This window comes from Talpa occidentalis, unplaced genomic scaffold (assembly GCF_014898055.3).
Source record: "Talpa occidentalis isolate TD23 unplaced genomic scaffold, MPIMG_talOcc4v2.1 talOcc4.7, whole genome shotgun sequence".
NCBI lineage: Eukaryota > Metazoa > Chordata > Mammalia > Eulipotyphla > Talpidae > Talpa > Talpa occidentalis.
In genome coordinates, this window is record NW_023605083.1 from 109,882,675 (window position 1) to 109,901,931 (window position 19,257).

Sequence of the window (19,257 nt, forward strand, 5' to 3'; positions counted from 1 at the left end):
TCCTTTCAACCTTTACAGTAATTAAAATTGAATTTATTTCTTTTCTTTTTTCCCCCAAAGTAAGTATTTTCAGGGTAACATATAGTGCTGATACTAGTATATACTTACTGGATTGAATCAAAAGAATTTATTTATTTTTTTTAAAGATTTATTTATTTTATTTTTATTTATACAAGCACTGGTTACAGTCAGAAGCACGGGAGGGTGAGAGAATTCACCAGAGCCAGAGCAGGGAGCAGAGCAGGCAGAAGGACCAAAGCACACTGCTGAGGGGAGCAGCGGGCGGCAAGAGAGGTCTGCGCGCCATGTGGGACCCTCCTCGGTGGCCGGGGAGCAGCCAGGGATCGAACTGGTGCCTCAGAGGTTGCGGGCAGCTTCGCAACCCAGCGCTCAACCGCTGCACCACCGGGGAGGCCCCGAATCAAAAGAATTTAAAACTTTCTTTTTGAGGAAGCAATGTTTCATAAATAGCAAGTGTTAAAAACAAATCAGGTTCTGAGAATTAGGCTAGTAAAATCCATACTTAAATTGGTTGGTTGTGGGAGTAATCCATAAAACTGCCTGTGACTGTAAATAAGGAGTTTAGAAACACTCTAAACCCCTAATTAAGATGAGGCTGTAATCTCGGGAGGCAAAACTGGAAGTGGTTGTAAATCAGATCCTAGAAACCTAATCAATTGTCTAGTATACTGTTTAGGGAAAGTTTGAGTGAAGATTAGCCTACAGAAAGAGAAGTATAATCCTTAGTACTGTTCAGGGAATGGAAAGAGAAAATTCAATGAATTTCTGTATGAATTTTTCTGTATTTGAAAAAGTATACTTTGTTGTAGGACAAGGATCATTTATCAGGTTTTATGAGAATAAAATATTTATCTGAATAAAATATCTCAAAATGATTCAACTCATTCTATTCTGACGCCTCATTTACTAAGCAACTGTCTGATTTGCTTTCCAGACCTCCCAAAATGGGTATCTTGGTATGTATAGAGTATCATTGTTATCAAAAATGAATCTAACCAATCCCCCCACCATGAATAAATGGTTTGGTTTATTTGCTTCCTTATTTTTCACTCTTGTGGACTAAAATACATTAATCAACTCAGGGATACAGATATGATTAAGATCATACCCTTAACTGTAATAATCACCAAGCTAAAGTCACCTTGGGAGACCCTGATAAACAGTCGTCCAGACTTTTCCTGCTATAGCCTGACTATATCGTGAACCCCAGAACATATAATTTAGTTACATTCAAATACAATAAAAAAGGCCAACAGAGAAATAAGAATGTTCTCTTTATTCCGCATTAAATTCAACATTGAATTCCTCTGAACTGAAAAAAATCAGAAACAATTGCATTACATTGGAGAGAAAGGAATAAATCAAAGCAAATTCAGTTTTCTTATTTTTCTGGAATGAAAATGTCTTGAAATTAAAAGCATCTATGCTTAAAATACTTCAATTATCATAGACTTAACATTAAGTGAGCCTGAATAATTCTAAGCCGATGAATAAACTTAGGATGGAAAAATACATGCTCAGTTAATTGATTTGAGTGAAATCAGTACATGATATGTATGCAATTTTTTAAAAACTCATCTCTTCTACAAATTGAATAAGACAGTACTAAAAACTGAATAAATTTGTTGAAATAATATCCTTTTTGATCAGCTTATTTAAAAAATTATCAGCTTATTCCATTTTTAAAAAATATTTTATTTATTTATGCATCAAGGACTGAGTTGTAGGCCAGAGGTGCAGGAGGTAAGAGCATTCAGCAGAGACAGAGTGGGGAAGAGAACAGGTGGATCTACTGAGATACACTGCTTGGGGAGCAGTGGGTAAGACAGGAGTGATCTCCTGCACCATGTGGGTTAGCTCCCTGACCGGGATCGAATTCAGGCCACAGTGGCTGGAGATAGCTTGATAGTACTGAGACTTTAATTTCAGTGCCACCAGGGAGGTCCAGATTACTCTATTTTTTATTCAAAGTTCAGTTTAACAATGTATCATTGAAGAATGGTTGAGCATCAGAGTTTGTATTTTGGAATCATGGAAAGACATTTGTAAAATACATTCAACCAACTTTTAGAACTAAGATAAAATGCACTTCCCCTAAACAATTATTTTCAGCCTCAAAGACATTTTAAATTTCAGTATACTTGTGTCCCCTTCTTTACTGTGACCTGCAGGGAAGACCAGCACCAAATTTGCATCTGACTCTAGGCATTCAACAGGCTATTACTGCAAGTATTTTGAGTACTCACCTTATTCATGACTTCATCTTAATCCTCCTCTTATTTTCCCATTTCCCTAATTTCTTCATCTAGTTGTTTTTTTCTTCATCCATTTTAAATAATTATTTTAAGGCATCTCTTTAGGTTGCCTCACATCCTGGGAGGGGGCAGTTGTTGAACATAAATATTAATAGATACGTTTTAGCATATGATTTATGATTTTTGAAAAATTACTAATATTTAAATCCAACTGTCACATATAAAAATCCGTATTTCAGGATGTCTGGGGCAAAATACAAAAAGCTCTTCTCTCTCTGGTCAGGAATGCAAGCAGCGTCAATCCTGGGCAGCAACTGTGGTCTCCAGGACACAGTGACACGCATTCTGCTCATTTATATTACCTGAGAGGCCACGTAAATGAGTTTCAGAATTCCGCGAACACACACTTTCTCATTCTTTGAAAGGGAGTGAATAAGAGGCACTCCTCATTCTTCAAACCCTTTAGTGGACTTCTCCCTCTGCCCTCTCCGAGGAATAGGGGCTCATTAGCGAGAGAAGCAGAGGCCTGGTTCCTGGTTGCAGGTTTCACTAGGGCTGATCAGGGCACGAATCACCGCCAGTGGCGAAGGTCTTGAACCGAACTATAAAAAGTTAAGTTCTGAACGGAAGGTGGAACGGAACTCAGGGTAGAATATTTACTAAGAAATCCAAGCTGGGGCTTCCCCTCAATTAGATACTTGTCTAAGCAGCCCACGGACTGTTCGCCGAAGGGGCGGAAAGACAAAAACCACGCCGCGACTCGGGATTGAATCACCCGCGAAGAACCTCAGAACTAAGCTCATTCTTAAAGGATGTCCTCGTTTCCGCAGCAACCGCCCGGTCCCGCCCCCCGTGACCCCGCCCCTAAGAGTCTTTCCCGCCAAAGGCCGTTAGCGCCGCGGAGCATGGTGGGACAAAGCTGTAGGCTAGGTTTCACCGAATCCTTTCAAAGGCGCCGAACTGCTTTAAAAGCAGCTCAGTCCTGGGGACACTGCCCATCCTTTAAGATACGACGGGGATGAAAAACTTCTTCAGCAAAGGCTCTGTATTTAATTTCCCCCAAACAACTGGTCACTCCTTTAGCAAACCACTCCGCAAATTGGAAACACAAGGGACTTTTTTCCCCTTCGCGCGGAGGGTGACGTCGCGCGTGCGCGAGCGTACCCTGGCGCAGCACCCGTTACGCTCTTGCGCGTGCGCCCTGGGATCGAATAGCTGCTTTCATCCGCTTTTCTTCCTCCCTCCCCCCTGTATCCGTGCGCCGAGCTGATAAAGGCGCCATTTTGGAGGGGCCGCGGGAGACGTGGTGTCGCTGCGGGCTCGCTCTGCCGTGCGCTAGGCTTGGTGGGAAGGCTTGTTCTCGAGTCCGCGCTTTTCGTGTCCGCCATGTCGGGAGGTGGTGTTATTCGTGGCCCGGCGGGGAACAACGATTGCCGCATCTACGTGGGTAACTTACCTCCAGACATCCGAACCAAGGACATTGAGGACGTGTTTTACAAATACGGTGCTATCCGCGACATCGACCTCAAGAATCGCCGCGGAGGACCGCCCTTCGCCTTCGTGGAGTTCGAGGACCCGCGGTGAGGCGGCCTGGGGGGCTTGCGGCCTTAAGGAAATAGGTTGGAGCAGCAGGGGCAGGCGCCAAGGCCTTAACACGAGAGCGGGGAGGGCGGGCTCAGGTTGGGGGCAAGACGATAGCGCCCAGACTGGAGGCGAGTAAGGGGCCGAGTCGGCGTGGCTTCTCTGGCTTGGACACGGGGGGGCGGGGGGTCCCCAGAGCCGGCTCGCAGGCTCGGGGCGGGAAACTGAGGCGCGGAGGGCTGGTGTGGTGGCCGGGAGCCTGGCGCGCTGCTAGGTGGGGGAGGGGCCGTTCCTATTATGCGGCGCATGTGGGCTCCTGCGCCCTGGGCGCGCATGTGCAGGGGGCCGCTAGTTCCCTACTGAGTTGGCTGCTGCTCGGGATCGTTCTCCTTAACCCGTTTGCTTTCTGTGATCCCGCAGAGACGCGGAAGACGCGGTGTATGGTCGCGATGGCTATGATTACGATGGATACCGTCTGCGGGTGGAGTTTCCTCGAAGCGGCCGTGGTACAGGCCGAGGAGGCGGCGGGGGTGGAGGTGGTGGAGCTCCCCGAGGCCGCTACGGCCCCCCATCCAGGCGATCTGAAAACAGAGTGGTTGTCTCTGGTGAGTGTACCGCTCATGTTGGTTGAGAAGAAGGGACAGAAACTACTTTAAAATTGTCCTTGCGTGACCAGTTTGACAAATGCAGATTTTCACTGCAGGTCTTAAGTTACTTTAGGCTCGTGAATGAATTTAGTGAAGAGGGATTACCGTGCAGGAGATTGAGCAGATTAGCTCGTGGTGCCTAGAATACGGGGATCCTTCCTTTACAATTAGTTTTGGACTCTGGATGCCAGAATCTTAACCTGCCGTTGACTTAGGACCTTAAACCCAATCAAACTTTGTTTTCGTGAAATTGAGGCTAAATGGTGTTGGAAAATTATTTTTTCAGGACTGCCTCCAAGTGGAAGCTGGCAGGATTTGAAGGATCACATGCGTGAAGCAGGTGATGTATGTTATGCTGATGTTTACCGAGATGGCACTGGTGTCGTGGAGTTTGTACGGAAAGAAGATATGACCTATGCAGTTCGAAAACTGGATAACACTAAGTTTAGATCTCATGAGGTAGGTTATACACTTATTTTTTTCTTTGACCAGAATTGGATACAGTGGTCTTAACAGTGGAATTTGAAGGTAAGATTCAGGCAAGGGTTGTCCAAGTAAAGCAAGTAAAATGCCAGATTCTGGTTTTAGTTAATTGTATTCATTCAGCATGCCTGAAGACAGGTGAAAGCTTAGATCTTTCAATCGAAAGTTCTGTCTATTCAATAGGGAGAAACTGCCTACATCCGGGTTAAAGTTGATGGGCCCAGAAGTCCAAGTTATGGAAGATCTCGATCTCGAAGCCGTAGTCGTAGCAGAAGCCGTAGCAGAAGCAACAGCAGGAGTCGCAGTTACTCCCCAAGGAGAAGCAGAGGATCACCACGCTATTCTCCCCGTCATAGCAGATCTCGCTCTCGTACATAAGATGATTGGTGACACTTTTTTGTAGAACCCATGTTGTATACAGTTTTCCTTTACTCAGTACAATCTTTTCATTTTTTAATTCAAACTGTTTTGTTCAGAATGGGCTAAAGTGTTGAATTGCATTCTTGTGTAATATCCCCCTTGCTCCTAACATCTACATTCCCCTCATGTCTGATAAATTGTATTTTAAGTGATGTCATAGACAGGATTGTTTAAATTTAGTTAACTCTCCATGCTCTTCAGACTGTGATAACTGTGTAAATGTCTATTCTGCTATGGTTTGTGTGAACTGGGATGTTGGGGGTGTTTGTGGTTATCTTGGGGAAGTTCTTATGTTTATCTTGCTTTTCATGTGTCTTTCTGTAGACATATCTGAAGAGATGGATTAAGAATGCTTTGGATTAAGGATTGTGGAGCACATTTCAATCATTTTAGGATTGTCAAAAGGAGGATTGAGGAGGATCAGATCAATAATGGAGGCAATGGTATGACTCCAAGTGCTATTGTCACAGATGAAATTGGCAGTATTGACCTTATACTAAAAGGCCAGGGTTAAAAATGATTATATACATCTACCTTAAAACACTTGCAAACATCTTAAGCAGTTATTGTTAGCTACAATTGCTTCACTCTTTAACCCTTGGCAATTGTGGCAAAATTACATTGTCCATTTGTAACAATTTATCTTGCTCCCTTCCCCCTTTTTTTGTTTTAATAGGGACTAATGTGGGAAGAACTGGCTAATTTGTCACAGTGCTTAGTTACAACTGTTAATGTGTGACCTGCTGTTGGTGTACATGTGGGTACAGGGTGTCTTTAATTCCAACCAGATAGAGTATAATATCAATACTGCTAAATCTGCATGTCCTCTGTGTGACTGATAGAGCGTTGCTATTTCATTTTTTTAAGACAAAATGAAAGCAAAATAGAGAATTCCAACATATTGGTGTAGATAATCTAGTGGGGATATTTTAAGTCTCGCTTTCCCCTTTAAACTAATATAATTGACTTATGTTTAAAACACTTTAATTTACAAATAAATTGCAGATGGGAGCATTAGACCTAGTTTAGACTTAGGTGGGTAGCAATACCAGTAAACTTTTCAATTACATAACTTTTTGCAACCACAAAACCTGTAATACGCTGTACAGTAACAAGTGTTGGCATTATCAGTTGAACTGTAAATATAAAATGCTTCTTCCAATTAGTCTCTATGATGATTAAGTTTCTAAAATTTATCTGAACACCATTCAGAAACTTGTTTTGGGGAATTTGATAGTTATTGATGTACATCTGTTAAACTGATGACAGACATAACTCATCATTCCCCAGAAACCTTTTTTGATTACAGTATCTAACATTTTGCCTCCTCTTTTTTGGTTTTGCTGGTTATAAAGGTTTGGATTGGAGAGGGCTCACTGGATCCCAATCCTTGGAGCTGGATCATTGGATTCAAATCATAATGTGGATAGGATAGGGAGGATGAATTACAAGGATTCATGGAGCGGGATCAGATTACCAGGAACGTAGGAGTGGATTCCTGCCCCAACCAAACCGCATTCGTGTGGATTTTTTTTTTTTTTTATTCAACTTAATTGGCTATTCCAAAGATTTTTTTTTTCCTATTTTTGACGATTGGAGCCCTTAAGATGCACGATGGAATTGTGTTTTGCATTTTTTGGTAAAAGGAGCAAAACGAGGACCTGGAGATATACGCTGGAGCAATCTCCTTGGAAGGATTCAGCACGAGTAGATGGTAAACATTTAAAGGGGAAAGGGGGGGTTTGTTTAAAATAGTAAATCAGTAAGTCACTTCTAAATTTAAAGAAAACAAAATTGGAGTTGAAGAATAAGTAGGTTTCCAATTGGCTATTGCCGTTTTTTCTTTGAAAAAAATAAACGTTTTTTAAAAAACTATGCATGGTTGTCCTTTTTCCTTTTCATGTAATATTTTAACTGGGTGACTAGTTTATCAGTTTAAGATTCTGACTTGTTTATGTTTTGGTAAATTAAAGGTAAAGGTTCATGAAAGGTGATCTTAGTTGCTATTAGTTATATTGTTATCAGGAAAATTGATTTAGTTTCTGATAAACTTCTACTCTGATTAAAAGTGATAAAAAAATTTATGAATGCTGCTTATTTCTTGTGATCATCTAGACAACACACTTTTGTGCCAAAAGTGATAACTAGTAAATGGTAGCTTGGAGAGAAAGAGCCTCTGAGAGTCCCAGTGTAACTCATTTCAGAAATTGTATGTGTTAAAATTCTCAGATTAGCACTCTGGATACAAATTACATTTTCTGTTCTGACAGAACATTAGAAGATAAACTGCTCATTTGAATAAATCATTGCTACTAAAAAGTCGAATAGTCTTTTTGGAATTTACCCTTGAAACTCCTCCTCAACCATAAAGTTATTTGGTAGCCAAAATATACCAAAGTGGTGATATCTTGTCTACTCATTTTTGTATCTTTTTACCTTGATCCTTGGTGCTAAATTTGCTGTTGTGGGGGAGGGGAGGGGTTTTTTTTGGTTTGGGTTTTTTTTTTTTTTTTTAAATCCTTTATCTTTTTCTTCTGACTTCCTGTGTTAACTGTGGAGCAAACAAAACCACTCCTAGCACCCAAAAGCGGTAAATAAATAATTCCCTTGGGTGCTTATCATGGCTGGAAGGTTAAGGCAGCCTTTCAGGTGACAACATTTCAAACTTTAGTAAAATGCAATAATGATTTGGGGATGGACTCTAGAGAGATTTGCCTAAGGTCGCCTACTATTTTAGATGAACTATAGTTTGTCAATGAGAAATAGGTGTATTAGGTTGAGAATCTAGGGTTCCACTAAGTACTTGGCATATATTCACTAAGAAAACAAGTCTAGTTTTTATGTAAGAATTTAAAATGTAGAAGCAAAATGACATTTAAAACTAAGTTCTATTTTGTGTGTAATTTTTTTTTTTTTAATGCACTAGTAATTTGACTAATTTTGCAGAAGATAGAGCTGAGTCAAACTGGTTCATTTTTGTGCCTTGTGGAAACGGGCCCAAGTTAAAGTTGGCTGCAAGGTTGAGTGTTTAAAGCTAAGTTGAAAGATGGGCTCTGTGCAAAAAGTTAGTACAAACCTCAGACAGAATTGAGTTAGGAAATAATACCCTCATATATACAGCTGTTTTTGAAAAACTGAAGTTCCACTCATGATAAAAGGGCACAGGTTTTTGCAGTTAAAAACCATATAGCTTAAATCTGTGATATAAGATGCAGATTCTAGTCTTAGGAGATGGACTATAAGCATACCCGGATTGGCAGCTATTATAAGAAGGTGACACCCTTGAACTAAGATGACTTCAATTTTTACCCCTTTTCTCCTTCCTTATGTCCCCTTAGAGTATTGTAGGGAGCCTATAATTAGTTATTTTCTAACCAAGGAAAAACTTAAGTCTCTGAGAAGCAATTATTTTTTATAACATCAGATTGAATAATCCACCTTGCTGTTCAACCCACATCCTTCTGGAAACAAAAGGTAAGAAACCCATTTTCTGATTCCTAATTGCTTGGGATCTGGGTTTTATCTTAAAGTGATTTTTTTTTTTTTTTTGGTATACTGTTAGAATATGAACAGATTTCCTTGAGATGTTACTTAAGTTAAACTTGGATTAATTTTGAATACTCATTCCCCCCATTGCAGTGCTTAAAGTTCAATATGATTTCTAGAATCAAGTTCCTCAGCTTTGTTTTTGAAACATATCTTGCTCATTAGGCCTGGTGTATTTTTTCAAGTTACTGTGGATATGAACTTATGTACCTTTTGCTTTGTATGTGAAGTTGTAATAAGTTACATGTATGTATGTACCATAACTAGTATTAAAAGGAAAGAACCTTTTATAGACAAGTTGTAACAACCATCCTTTGATTTATATTCAGTATGAAGAAAATACAAAGGTAGAAAAAGGTTTACAATCTCTTATCCAAAAAACTCCAAAACCAGATTTATTGTTGAACTAATTAAGTGTAAAACCTGACCAGATTTGATGTCTCCATTTTGCACTTAATGTAACAAGCTGTCATGCAGAAATATTGGTAGGTCTTATATAGTCAGGTTTGGCTGCAAGTGTTACATGATATAGGATCTATGTGCCATACCTTTAAAGTGCAAACATTTCTGAATCCTAAATAAATCTCACCCCAAGAGTTTGGATAAGGGATTGTAGAACTAGAATACACAGGGCTAAAGCTTTTGTATAATTTTGGACCTGTGTTAACTGTGGATCCTTTATAGAGATGTATGTAAGTTACTCGTTTTTTTTTTAGGCTGAAATAGCCACAAGGAAAAAAAGGTATGACCCATATTTCTTTCTAATTCTATTGCTGTAGTGGATTCACAATAATTGTACTCCCTGATGGAAATATTCAGACATCTGTAATGTATATAGCCAAATACTCTATACTTTTGGGCTAATTTTCTTTTCAGTACTTTATAGGATCATTGACCAATCTAATTTAGGATGAGCTGAGATTGGCATCAAGTAAAGAGATGATAAGGAAATAACTTGTTTGTTGTGTTTGTTGCGATTGTCTTGAATAAACAGTAATACTGGCAAAATCTTTTGCTTTAAATATAGGCTCAAGAAATTAGAGTACTGCAACAGCTCTTACTCCTGTGATTGAAAATTTTGGAGGTGCTTGCTAACTCTCAAAGCTATACCTGATATTCCTGAAGGTGGTTGTGTGTAGGGGTCATGGGAAGGCCTTTTCTGTTAGAAAAATTACTTGGTTTTTTTGGTACTACACAGCACTTAAATTACTCTTTGTCATAGAGAAGTTAATTTAGGCAGAAGTAACGTCATAAACATTTTAATAGGTGCCTTGCTGGGTTACTGGGGATAGAAGAGTCATGCATGCCTTTGCATTGGAAGGTTTTTATTTAAGGGTGGGTGTTTTGTCACATAAGTACATAGGAGTTCCACAACCACCAGGTTCAGAAGTATCTTCACTCATGTTACCATACAACATGAATGATACTAGTTTGTTTTTTTTTTTAAGTTATTTATACATTACAAGAACTGGGGTACAGGCCAGAGGTGTGGGGGGTGAGAGGATTCATCACAGAGACAGTGGGGAACGGAACAAGCAGAATGACTGAAATACACTGCTGACGGGAGCAGTGGGTAAGTCAGGAGAGGTCTGCCCCACCATGTGGGTAACTCCCTGGCCGGGGATCGAACTCATGGCTGCAGTGGCTGTGGATAGCTTCCTAGGTTGTGTCTTAACCCCTTGTGCCACCAGGGAGACCCGATACTTAACTAGTTTTTAATAGAACTGTCAGTGTGAACATAGAAATTGAGAGCTTCTCTAGAAAGCTATGATCATCCTCACCAATAGACTTTGAACAAAATAATTTGTAGGAATACCTCACATCTAAAGTTAGGTGTTTTGTTTTGCAGCATTCTATTACACTCCCCTATTTGAGTAAATGCTACAGGAAATCATTTAGTCACTAGAGGGAGCTAAGAAGATAAGCAATCAGGAAATTACCCCTACTGTAAATAGTATCCTTAATAGCAAGGTGGAAATTATCTTAATCCATGCCAACATAATTTTGCTAAGTATTCCTGTAAGTTTACCCTTTTCTCATGTTGAGCAAAATACATTTTCATCTTGTGGATCCATTCTTGATTTTGAATAGAACACGGGCCCTACACTTTCTTAAATCAGATAAATGTATTGGTTCTGAAGCTTGGTAGAAAATGCTGTAGATATGAATCTGCTTTTTCTTTTTGCATACATTGTCAATTTCCAGGTATGGGATAGTAAGGCAAGGAGTGTAAGAACTATGTACAAGAGTAGGTGTGCCGCCAAAAAAAAAATAAACCTTGGCATGGAATTGGTCATGTTCTAGAAAAGCTGATTATGCTTCCAGAGTCCTTTTTGTAGTTTTTATAGTGTGAAGCAGTTTCTGGGGTGACACTTTTCAGCTTTACTAGGACTTTTAATGATAGTTTGTCTTACAATCATATTTATCAGGTGGACTATATTTTTTTGTTTTCTAGTCCTTAAGTAGGCACAGTGTCTTGTAGTCAAAGTACACGTTCACTTGACATGTTTAATGTCATTATAAGCTGAAATTTGTGGGATTTAATGCTCAGCTAAGCTTTTGCCATTCCCTCACACCTTTCCCCCCAACTTCATGAAAACTCAAAGAATGCAAACTTGTCTCATTTAAACTGTCACCAAGAATAGAAAAGTTTTAGGCCAACTTGGTGTAATGGCTTTCTTAGTCAAGAAAATGGGTACAGTTTCACTTGTTTTAAAACATTAGGAACCTGTGTTTTGAAGGATTAATATATTAGTGTGGACAAATAAAGATAATTTTGCAGGAGAGAAAGTTGACACATTACCCGGCCTGCCAGACAGGTAGAAAGCTACGCTACAGGTGGTAATTGTTAATAGTGGCCTTGCTGCAAATTGGGTTGAGTATTAAAAATGTGCTATTGTAGATTATGTCTATACTTGATCTTAAAAACCTAAGCTCTGGTGTCTCTTGAAGAGGCACTGTGAAACCAGAATTACAGAAATGAAGATCAAGAATTCCTTTTGCAGAAGAGAAAGGCTAAATTTGGAGATAAATGTTAACGTGCCAGAAGGCATGGCGAATACTACCCCCAGTTGCTGAAAATTGTAGGAGCCTTTGTGTATACGTTTGGGATAAGCTTTCAAGTTGCATTAGTTAAGTTTAATACATAGGAATGAACTTGCCCCATCGATCAAAAGAGTCTACAGCCTTTAACTAGGACTTTAATTTCTTTTGAAAATTCCTAGAAATTTGAGTTACAACAGGTAAATATGGTCACTATGAAGCTGATAGGAATTCATTGGTATGTTCACCCCAAGTCCAATTCTCTACCAGCTACTGTTGCTGAAGTGACTTTTCTGAAGTAAAATTATGTTGTAATTTCCCACTAAAATTTGAAATATTGTTGCCTTAAGGTGAGGTACTTGGTGACTTAGCCCTCAGCTTACTTTTCTAGTCTAATCTAGCTCTCCTCCATATTCAACAAAGTTACATTCCCCATCATTTCTTGGTTTGGGTCCTACCGTTCTTCCTCATATATTGTCCTTCACTTCATTTAGAGAAGTGTAATTTACTTTGATAGTACCTCAAATACAGGTATTACTGCCATACAGACATAATCACTCTTGTGTGTACGGACTATGTTGTGTGTACTTCTGGTTCATCACCAAGCTCATTCAACATCTATCTCCCTCAACTTGGTTCATGAAATTTTACTTCCTAAGGAACCAAAACTTGTCTGACACAGTCACTAAAACATTCTTGGTTCTTCCTCAGTGTTCCTACAGGTTATTTCTACTGTACCTGAAAACATTGGGTTGTCCTTATGTCTCGTCTAATAGGTATTAACAACAATGCTGTGCACTGAGTGGACACAGGTAATTATTCATGAGTTGCTTTGTTAAAGAAACCCAAACATTTGAATTATGTATTCCTTTATGAATTTTAAATAAATAACCAGTAAGTATAGGTTTCAAATTTTTCTATTAGTTGGTTGTGAATTGATAGTTATCTAGAAGAGGCTATTAAAACATTTTCTGTTCTGTGACTTAAATGTTACTGTTCGGAGACATTTAAAAATTTTTGAGTGATGAAATCAGTAGTCACATCCACATTCTAAGACTAGAAATGTAAAATGACTAGCAGGACAGCAGAAACTAAAACAGCTAAAATGGCTCCTTTGCAAAGTGTCAGGTTTACCTGGCAATATAAGCAGCTCTTAACCACAGTGCCATTGCATCTATGGCTTGAGTTAGAATTGTTTACTTGCTAGATAAAATTCAAGATACTGTTTTGTCTTCTATCTCCATTTGCTGTGTCTACATCTTTGTGCTCCCAAACTCATTACTGACTTTTTTGCTGCTTTCACTGACTCCAGTTTCCATCCTTAACATCAAGTCTGATCTTCCTAACATATAACTCCTCTAATAGGAATCAAGAGTAGGTTATAGGTTACCTTTCCAACTTAACCACTATTCTCAAGCACATCTTCCCCTGCTCTGATTGATCTGTAAGTACCATGGTTTCTTGAACTTTGTTTTTTGTTTCTGTGTATTTTCATTTTTCTCCCACCCTTACCCCAGTTTTAACAGTTACCTTTTTGCTCCAAATCCTGGTCATCCTCAGGTTGAACTTCATTCCTGGAACTATAAAAAGCAAGCTGCTAAATCTATGTAATAGCTCTCTTCTCTGTGATGCACTTAGTCTCAATTTATCTTAGTGCTGCTTAGTGTTTTGTGTTTATTCTACCTCAAGGAATTTTTGTAATATTTGCACTTTCTAATTAGCCAAATGCAGTGCTGACACAGTAAATGTTGATTGGCAAGATAAGGAAAGAACTCAATATTCTGTGGGTAGCTTAATGGAGAAAGCAGTTTTAATCCTAACATCGCATCATATTCCTCAAATTGAAGCTAGGAAATTTAAGTGCTAGCTTAAGCCAGCGTTTAAATTGGGAAAGTAAATGTCCCCAAAATCAGTCTTGCAAAGCCCCAAGTTTTGTTGTAAACTTTGAGTATAGGTCATCAAAAATTGATAGCTTTGTTTCTGAAAAGACAAAGCAATTCCTTCTTCCTATTTAACTCCTGTGTCTTATTTTTATTTATTTTTTTTATTTATTTATGCATACAAGAACTGGTGTGGGGGGTGAGAGGATCCACCAGAGACAGAGTGGGGAACAGAACAGGCAGATTGACTGAAATATATTGCTATGGGGCACAGCGGGTAAGTCAGGAGAGGTCTGCTGCGCCACGTGGGCTGCAACCTGGCCAGGCGTGGCTGTGGATAGCCTCATAAGTTGTGTCTTAACCACTTGTGCCACGAGGGAGGTCCTTATTTTTCTATTCTTAATGAAAGCTTGGTTCTTTCTAAAGAAACATTCAATCACTTCTGAATGTACTGGTCCTTTCTTGGTGACTATTACTGCAAATTTCTCATTAGGACGGAATCATTTTGGTTCTTAGTACTTATCCATAAAGGAGTTCATGTGTAAGGACGTACATAGAATGAAGAAACCGGAGAGTGTATTTCCTTGACTTGGGAAGAGTGTTAACATCACATTAGTACTCTGACCCTGGTTTTTAAGCTGACAAATGATCTACTAGCTTAAGCACCTCTCAAGATCAAGAAACTTAGCAAACAAATATTTAATACAAGTACCCAAATCCTACAAGCGTCCTCATTTTTCCACCCCTTCATGATCAGCTAAAAGATTCTTGAACTAATTGTACTCTATTTGTTTCACTCTTTAGCATGTTTATGTGTCACATATAATGCATGCATTTACATGCCTTTAAGTTCTTGTCTAGTTGTTTCATGTACATTTTCTTTCTCCCAGCTACATGAGAAACACTGAGGGCAAGGCCTGTTAGTAATTGACACTTATTCCAAGGTGCCCACTGTGCTAATGAACACACCTTAACAAACGTTTAAGAATAAATAGGTTCATAAAATTCTCAGCAGGAATACTGCATCAATTTAATCTGATACACAGTGTTCCTTCAATCAGATTAAGTTTATTCCCAAAATGGTGACAAGGGCTCATGCCCTTAATTTTCCATGGCCCCCCCTTTTTGGTTAATGGAAATTTTTGCATTTTTATAAATGCAAGCCTGTAAAATACTATTTAAAAAATTAGCTAACTTTCATGAAGTGCTTTGACTCACTTTAACCCTAAAGTGGTACTAGTGTCATTAATTTGAGGAAATAAGCTCAGATATTAAAGAGACAGCCCTACAACTTGAATCTAGGCCTTTGATAAGTTCCTCTGTGTTTTACTCCTGCTGATTCCCAGTAGAGGTTTTTAAAAGGGAGGCCCAAGTGAAATTACCTGTAATATTCGCCTGATGCCACCAGGGTGTCTCATCGTGCTATGTTTGATCCATGTTCTTGCCCTGGTTGCTGAGGTCGGTTAGAAAGCTGGAGTTAAATCTCATTATCTAGTTACTGTGGCCATGTCCCAGCAGCAAGCAAGCAGGGTGCAATCCACAGCCAGTGTCAGAGAAGTTCTAGCCCTCTGACTCATACCTGTCAGGTTGGCCCCACAGAGGTATAGCCAGTCATACAGTGTAGTCAGGACTTGACTAAGCCTCTCAGTAACCAAGCAACAGCCCTACAAATAACAGTCATAGAAAAGACCCTGTGAATGGGTAAGTATGCAAATATATGCATTTGTTTCAGTAGCTGAGTATACATTTATTTTTGTATTCACAACAAAATACACAGTAATTGTTTTGCTACTCCTGGTAGATGTGTTTTAAAAGGTGTTGGCTTTCTACTTTCTAGTTTGCAGTAAAAATCTGCATTACACTGAGCCCTGAATACAACTTCTTAGGCTTTGATTTTGATAACCCTAGATGACAATCTACCATATCAAACAATCATTTAAATGATAAGGGGAAGTCTCATATTTAGTATTAAAGAGAGCAAGTGGCCTATTCTAAGCTCTTGCTTCCTTTCCAGTGCTCTTTAAGTACTTTATACAGTGGAATTAACAGCATGAATTTGGGATTGTATCTGAGTTGATTCTCTTAGATACCATCCATGTGATATTTGTAGTTTTAGGTGTTTCCAGGACTCTTAGTGTTGCCTGGAGAGACTTAACTAGAATAAGCATTCCTGGTTGATGATGTTGGACTTGTGATGCCCCTTTCTCCCTTCTCTTCCCAAGTGAGTTTCCATCTCCAATTCCCATGGTGTTAAGGAGATCACTGGAATAAATTACAAATGTACCTCTAATAGCAAGCTTTCTCTTTGAATAATCTCAGTTCTTTAGTAAGAGTTAATAGAGATTGTAGTACAAACTTTGACCCCCTCTTAAGTGATCAGAGTAACTGTCTCAGCCAAGTAAATGTGTATAAAACATGGGGATTTCCTCAGACTTCCACATGAGTTCACTAAGAGACTGGATGAATTACTGTAGGAATAATTGTTCTGATGCAAACAAAAAAGCCCTCTTTGAGAAACATCAAAGAGGTTATTTTGGTCCCATCATATAAATTGTTTGAATAAATTGGTCTGAAGATACTCTGCCATATATGAGGAGTATGTGTATTCCTCTCCCATATAAAATGCAAGCTACTAAAAGGCATAAATAATGTGTATCAACCTCCAGAATGCCTGTTTTCTGGTGTTGCCTTGTACCTGATGCTCAGGAAACATTTCACTGACTTGGATTGACTACTTGCCATCTGCTCTCTGAGCATTCACTACTGAATGAAAGGGGAGAGAAAGTGAAAGGGGGGCTGGCTGGGAAGTTAGAAAAATAAGAGGAAACAGCTGGGAACTGAGGAGTGAGAGGGACTTACATAGGTCAGCGAAACAAAGCAAAGGACAGGGTCAGACCTGGGGGCAGAGGACTAATTAACTTCTGTGAACTAGTTGAGTAGAATCTTGCTTGCTCTGTTAAAAAGACTAAAATTACATCAAAGGTAAATCTAGATTCTCTTGACTCTGACTTTGTATAGTAATAAATTATTCATCAAGTCAAAATCTATCCTGTCCTCTAGGGATTCTGTTCCTCTTCCTTCAGGTTTAGCAAAGAGTTTGCTGCCACTGCTCAGGGAACCAAGGGTGAAATGCTTCAAGTGGTATTTGTGGCTAGCTGGTAAGCTCGATGCATTATTATTCATAGCTTAAGGAGTAAATGTTGAGTACAACTGCTGTCCCTATGTAGAGCTTTCAACAACTAGCTTTCCAGATCTCTGCACCTGCCTTTATGCCTGGACCTGCTGACTGACTAGAACTTTAGGCAACTTCTAATTCAGAGACTTTGCAGGGGCAAGAAACATCCTTAAGGGAACTAATTCCATCTTCCAGAACTTTAACCAGATCTTATGTTCTGGCCTGTATTGCCATCTTTGGTGTTGTCTAAAATGGAGTGGCCTTTCTAGGGCTTAGTCTGGCCTTGTGATGTTGGACCAGTGTCTTAGGTCACCACTGCTCACTCCCCTCGCCCATAGAACATACTGTACAGGCTCCTCAACACCTGCTTTATTATTCCTTTCACTACTAGGGATGAAGGGACCCCCAGTTGAAGATCAGACTGACCCAAAGAGGCCTTTTTTTTTTTTTTTCTATCTAGGCCAATGAAAGGAAGAAGGAGTACTAACTCAGAAAGAGGGAGCCATAAAATCTGCTTGTATTAATATGCTAACTCTTTGGAGACTTCTGAGAAACAGAATTCTTCCTGAACCCTGGAATATCCCTAAATATGGTATGAAGAAGGATTGAAGAGATGTTTCTATTGGAGTTTGGGTAAAGAGTATTCACTGCCTTTATCTGTTTTAGCTCTGCCCCTGCTCTTCACAAGAATATTTGGACAGGCATTAATCAGTAGGTTTTTATGCAAATAAATACCAGTAATTTCTCTGATAATGCAGATGGATAGCACATTGCTGCTTAGTATCACTATATCCCTCTGTATTTGGGGTGAGGCTTTAGCCACTGAAATGAGCTTTACCTTTGTACCAGAATAACTATTTATGTAAGGGTTTAATTTATGTTTATGTTTGACTACTAGTATGATGTGACTTAGCTTTGTAGTTTGTGTTAGGCCCACCAAGTTTCCATGACTTGTTAAGTATCAACTTTTTTCAAGTACAGCCATTACCCTGGACTTGGGGCATCTAAGGACAGGGAGGAACAGGTGTCTAAAGGAGAAATGTTGGTGCATGAGAGTATGTTTTCCAGTTGTATTGAATTTCTTACTTGGTGTATTTTTGACTTGTCTTGGTTTCTTTCCTTTTCGTGATCCATGCTATTTTGCCTGCCATTTATTTGTTGGCTATCCTCTGTCATCTATTCAGGAGTTATAAAGTAGAAGTTAGTACTTCTAATCAAATGGTTTGTGGATAGAGCTAGGTTTAGCATTGATTTCTGGCAGCACTGATTTTAAGAAAAGTTAAGATGATGACTGTGTTTCTGTGGGTTTGGATTTGTGTTTGGCATCTTAGGTGTGTAACCCTTAGAAACAATAGCATGTCTAACAACCTTCAACTACCAGTTGAATTAAATGCCTACTAGGAAAATGGTAGTTATGTTTCCTGTCCTTTGTTTCCTGTGACTTTGTTCCAGCTGTCAAGGAACTTAAATAAGTATTCAGAAAAAAATTTCTTTCATTGTTTCCCCTTCTTCACCTTGCCAGTTACAACAGAAATAACTAGTGATGACACTTTACGTGGTAGAATTGAAACACAAACCCAGCTTCTGACCACATGGGCCACAGGCAATTGGCTTAAACTCTCAGTGTGGTTATGAAGTTGGGTGGAGGGGGAGCAGGGAGATAACTTCTGCTTTCCTTCCAGAGAATTTGGCTGGGTTTGCTTGGTTGTTGGTTTTGTTTTGTTTTGTTTTTGTCGGGGCAGGTGTAAGATGTTTTTCCCTTTGGTCTGGTAAAAAGTGTGTTTCCTTTTCTCAGTTGCATTAAGGCTGGTAATGAAGGGTAACATTTCTCTCTGCCAGTGTTTTTTGGTATATCTAAATACTGCAGTTTTGGTTTTTACTAGGTTTATTGTCAATTCTAGCTGTTTTATAAGAAGAGTTAATCCATTAACTTGCCAATTTGAAATCTCTTAACTTTAATGAAGCTTTTGGATTTGATCTCATTTTGGTTCGTTGAACAGTCTACTTGGGAGCAGGTAATTGACATCAGAGAATTTTCTATTCCTAGGAATCTTAAGTCTATCCTAATCCTTAATGTACTCACAGGATTTTTAAGTCCTCTCCAATATATAAAAGAAATATTCTGTTGCTTTCTAATGTTTGCCAAAAGTTGTCTTTAGAAAAGCTGATCTTAAAGCTGATCTTAATAGGTATCTTCCTTTCTCATA

General features: G+C 39.2%; 1 protein-coding gene and 1 long non-coding RNA gene across 3 annotated transcripts; one reads left to right on the forward strand and one right to left on the reverse strand.

Annotated features, from left to right (window-relative positions):
• Positions 1 to 1,274: 1,274 nt before the first annotated feature.
• On the reverse strand, positions 1,275 to 3,119 carry LOC129144930 (uncharacterized). Its single transcript, XR_008549768.1, has 3 exons — positions 2,639 to 3,119; positions 2,268 to 2,394; positions 1,275 to 1,333 (listed from the first exon to the last, which is right to left on the reverse strand). It is a non-coding gene; the product is annotated as an uncharacterized LOC129144930 (long non-coding RNA).
• Positions 3,120 to 3,530: 411 nt separating this feature from the next.
• Positions 3,531 to 7,282, forward strand: SRSF1 (serine and arginine rich splicing factor 1). 2 transcript variants are annotated; one of them, XR_005121963.2, is made up of 5 exons: positions 3,531 to 3,856; positions 4,278 to 4,462; positions 4,791 to 4,963; positions 5,171 to 5,850; positions 6,763 to 7,282. XR_005121963.2 is itself a non-coding variant. In XM_037493730.2 (4 exons), the coding sequence occupies exons 1-4, from the start codon at positions 3,663 to 3,665 to the stop codon at positions 5,363 to 5,365; spliced, it is 747 nt and encodes a 248-aa protein (XP_037349627.1). In that variant the 5' UTR covers positions 3,531 to 3,662; the 3' UTR covers positions 5,366 to 7,282. The 2 variants fall into 2 exon arrangements, 1 of the variants encoding a protein (XP_037349627.1); XM_037493730.2 differs by having other exon boundaries at positions 5,171 to 7,282.
• The last annotated feature ends 11,975 nt before the right edge of the window (positions 7,283 to 19,257 follow it).

Bases quoted from the DNA above. Each gene is read 5' to 3' on its own strand.
- SRSF1 (XM_037493730.2), top strand. From the start codon at position 3,663: ATGTCGGGAGGTGGTGTTATTCGTGGCCCGGCGGGGAACAACGATTGC. The intron at 3,857-4,277 runs GTGAGGCGGCCT...GTGATCCCGCAG, and splicing joins GTGGAGTTCGAGGACCCGCG to AGACGCGGAAGACGCGGTGT. The intron at 4,964-5,170 runs GTAGGTTATACA...TCTATTCAATAG, and splicing joins CTAAGTTTAGATCTCATGAG to GGAGAAACTGCCTACATCCG.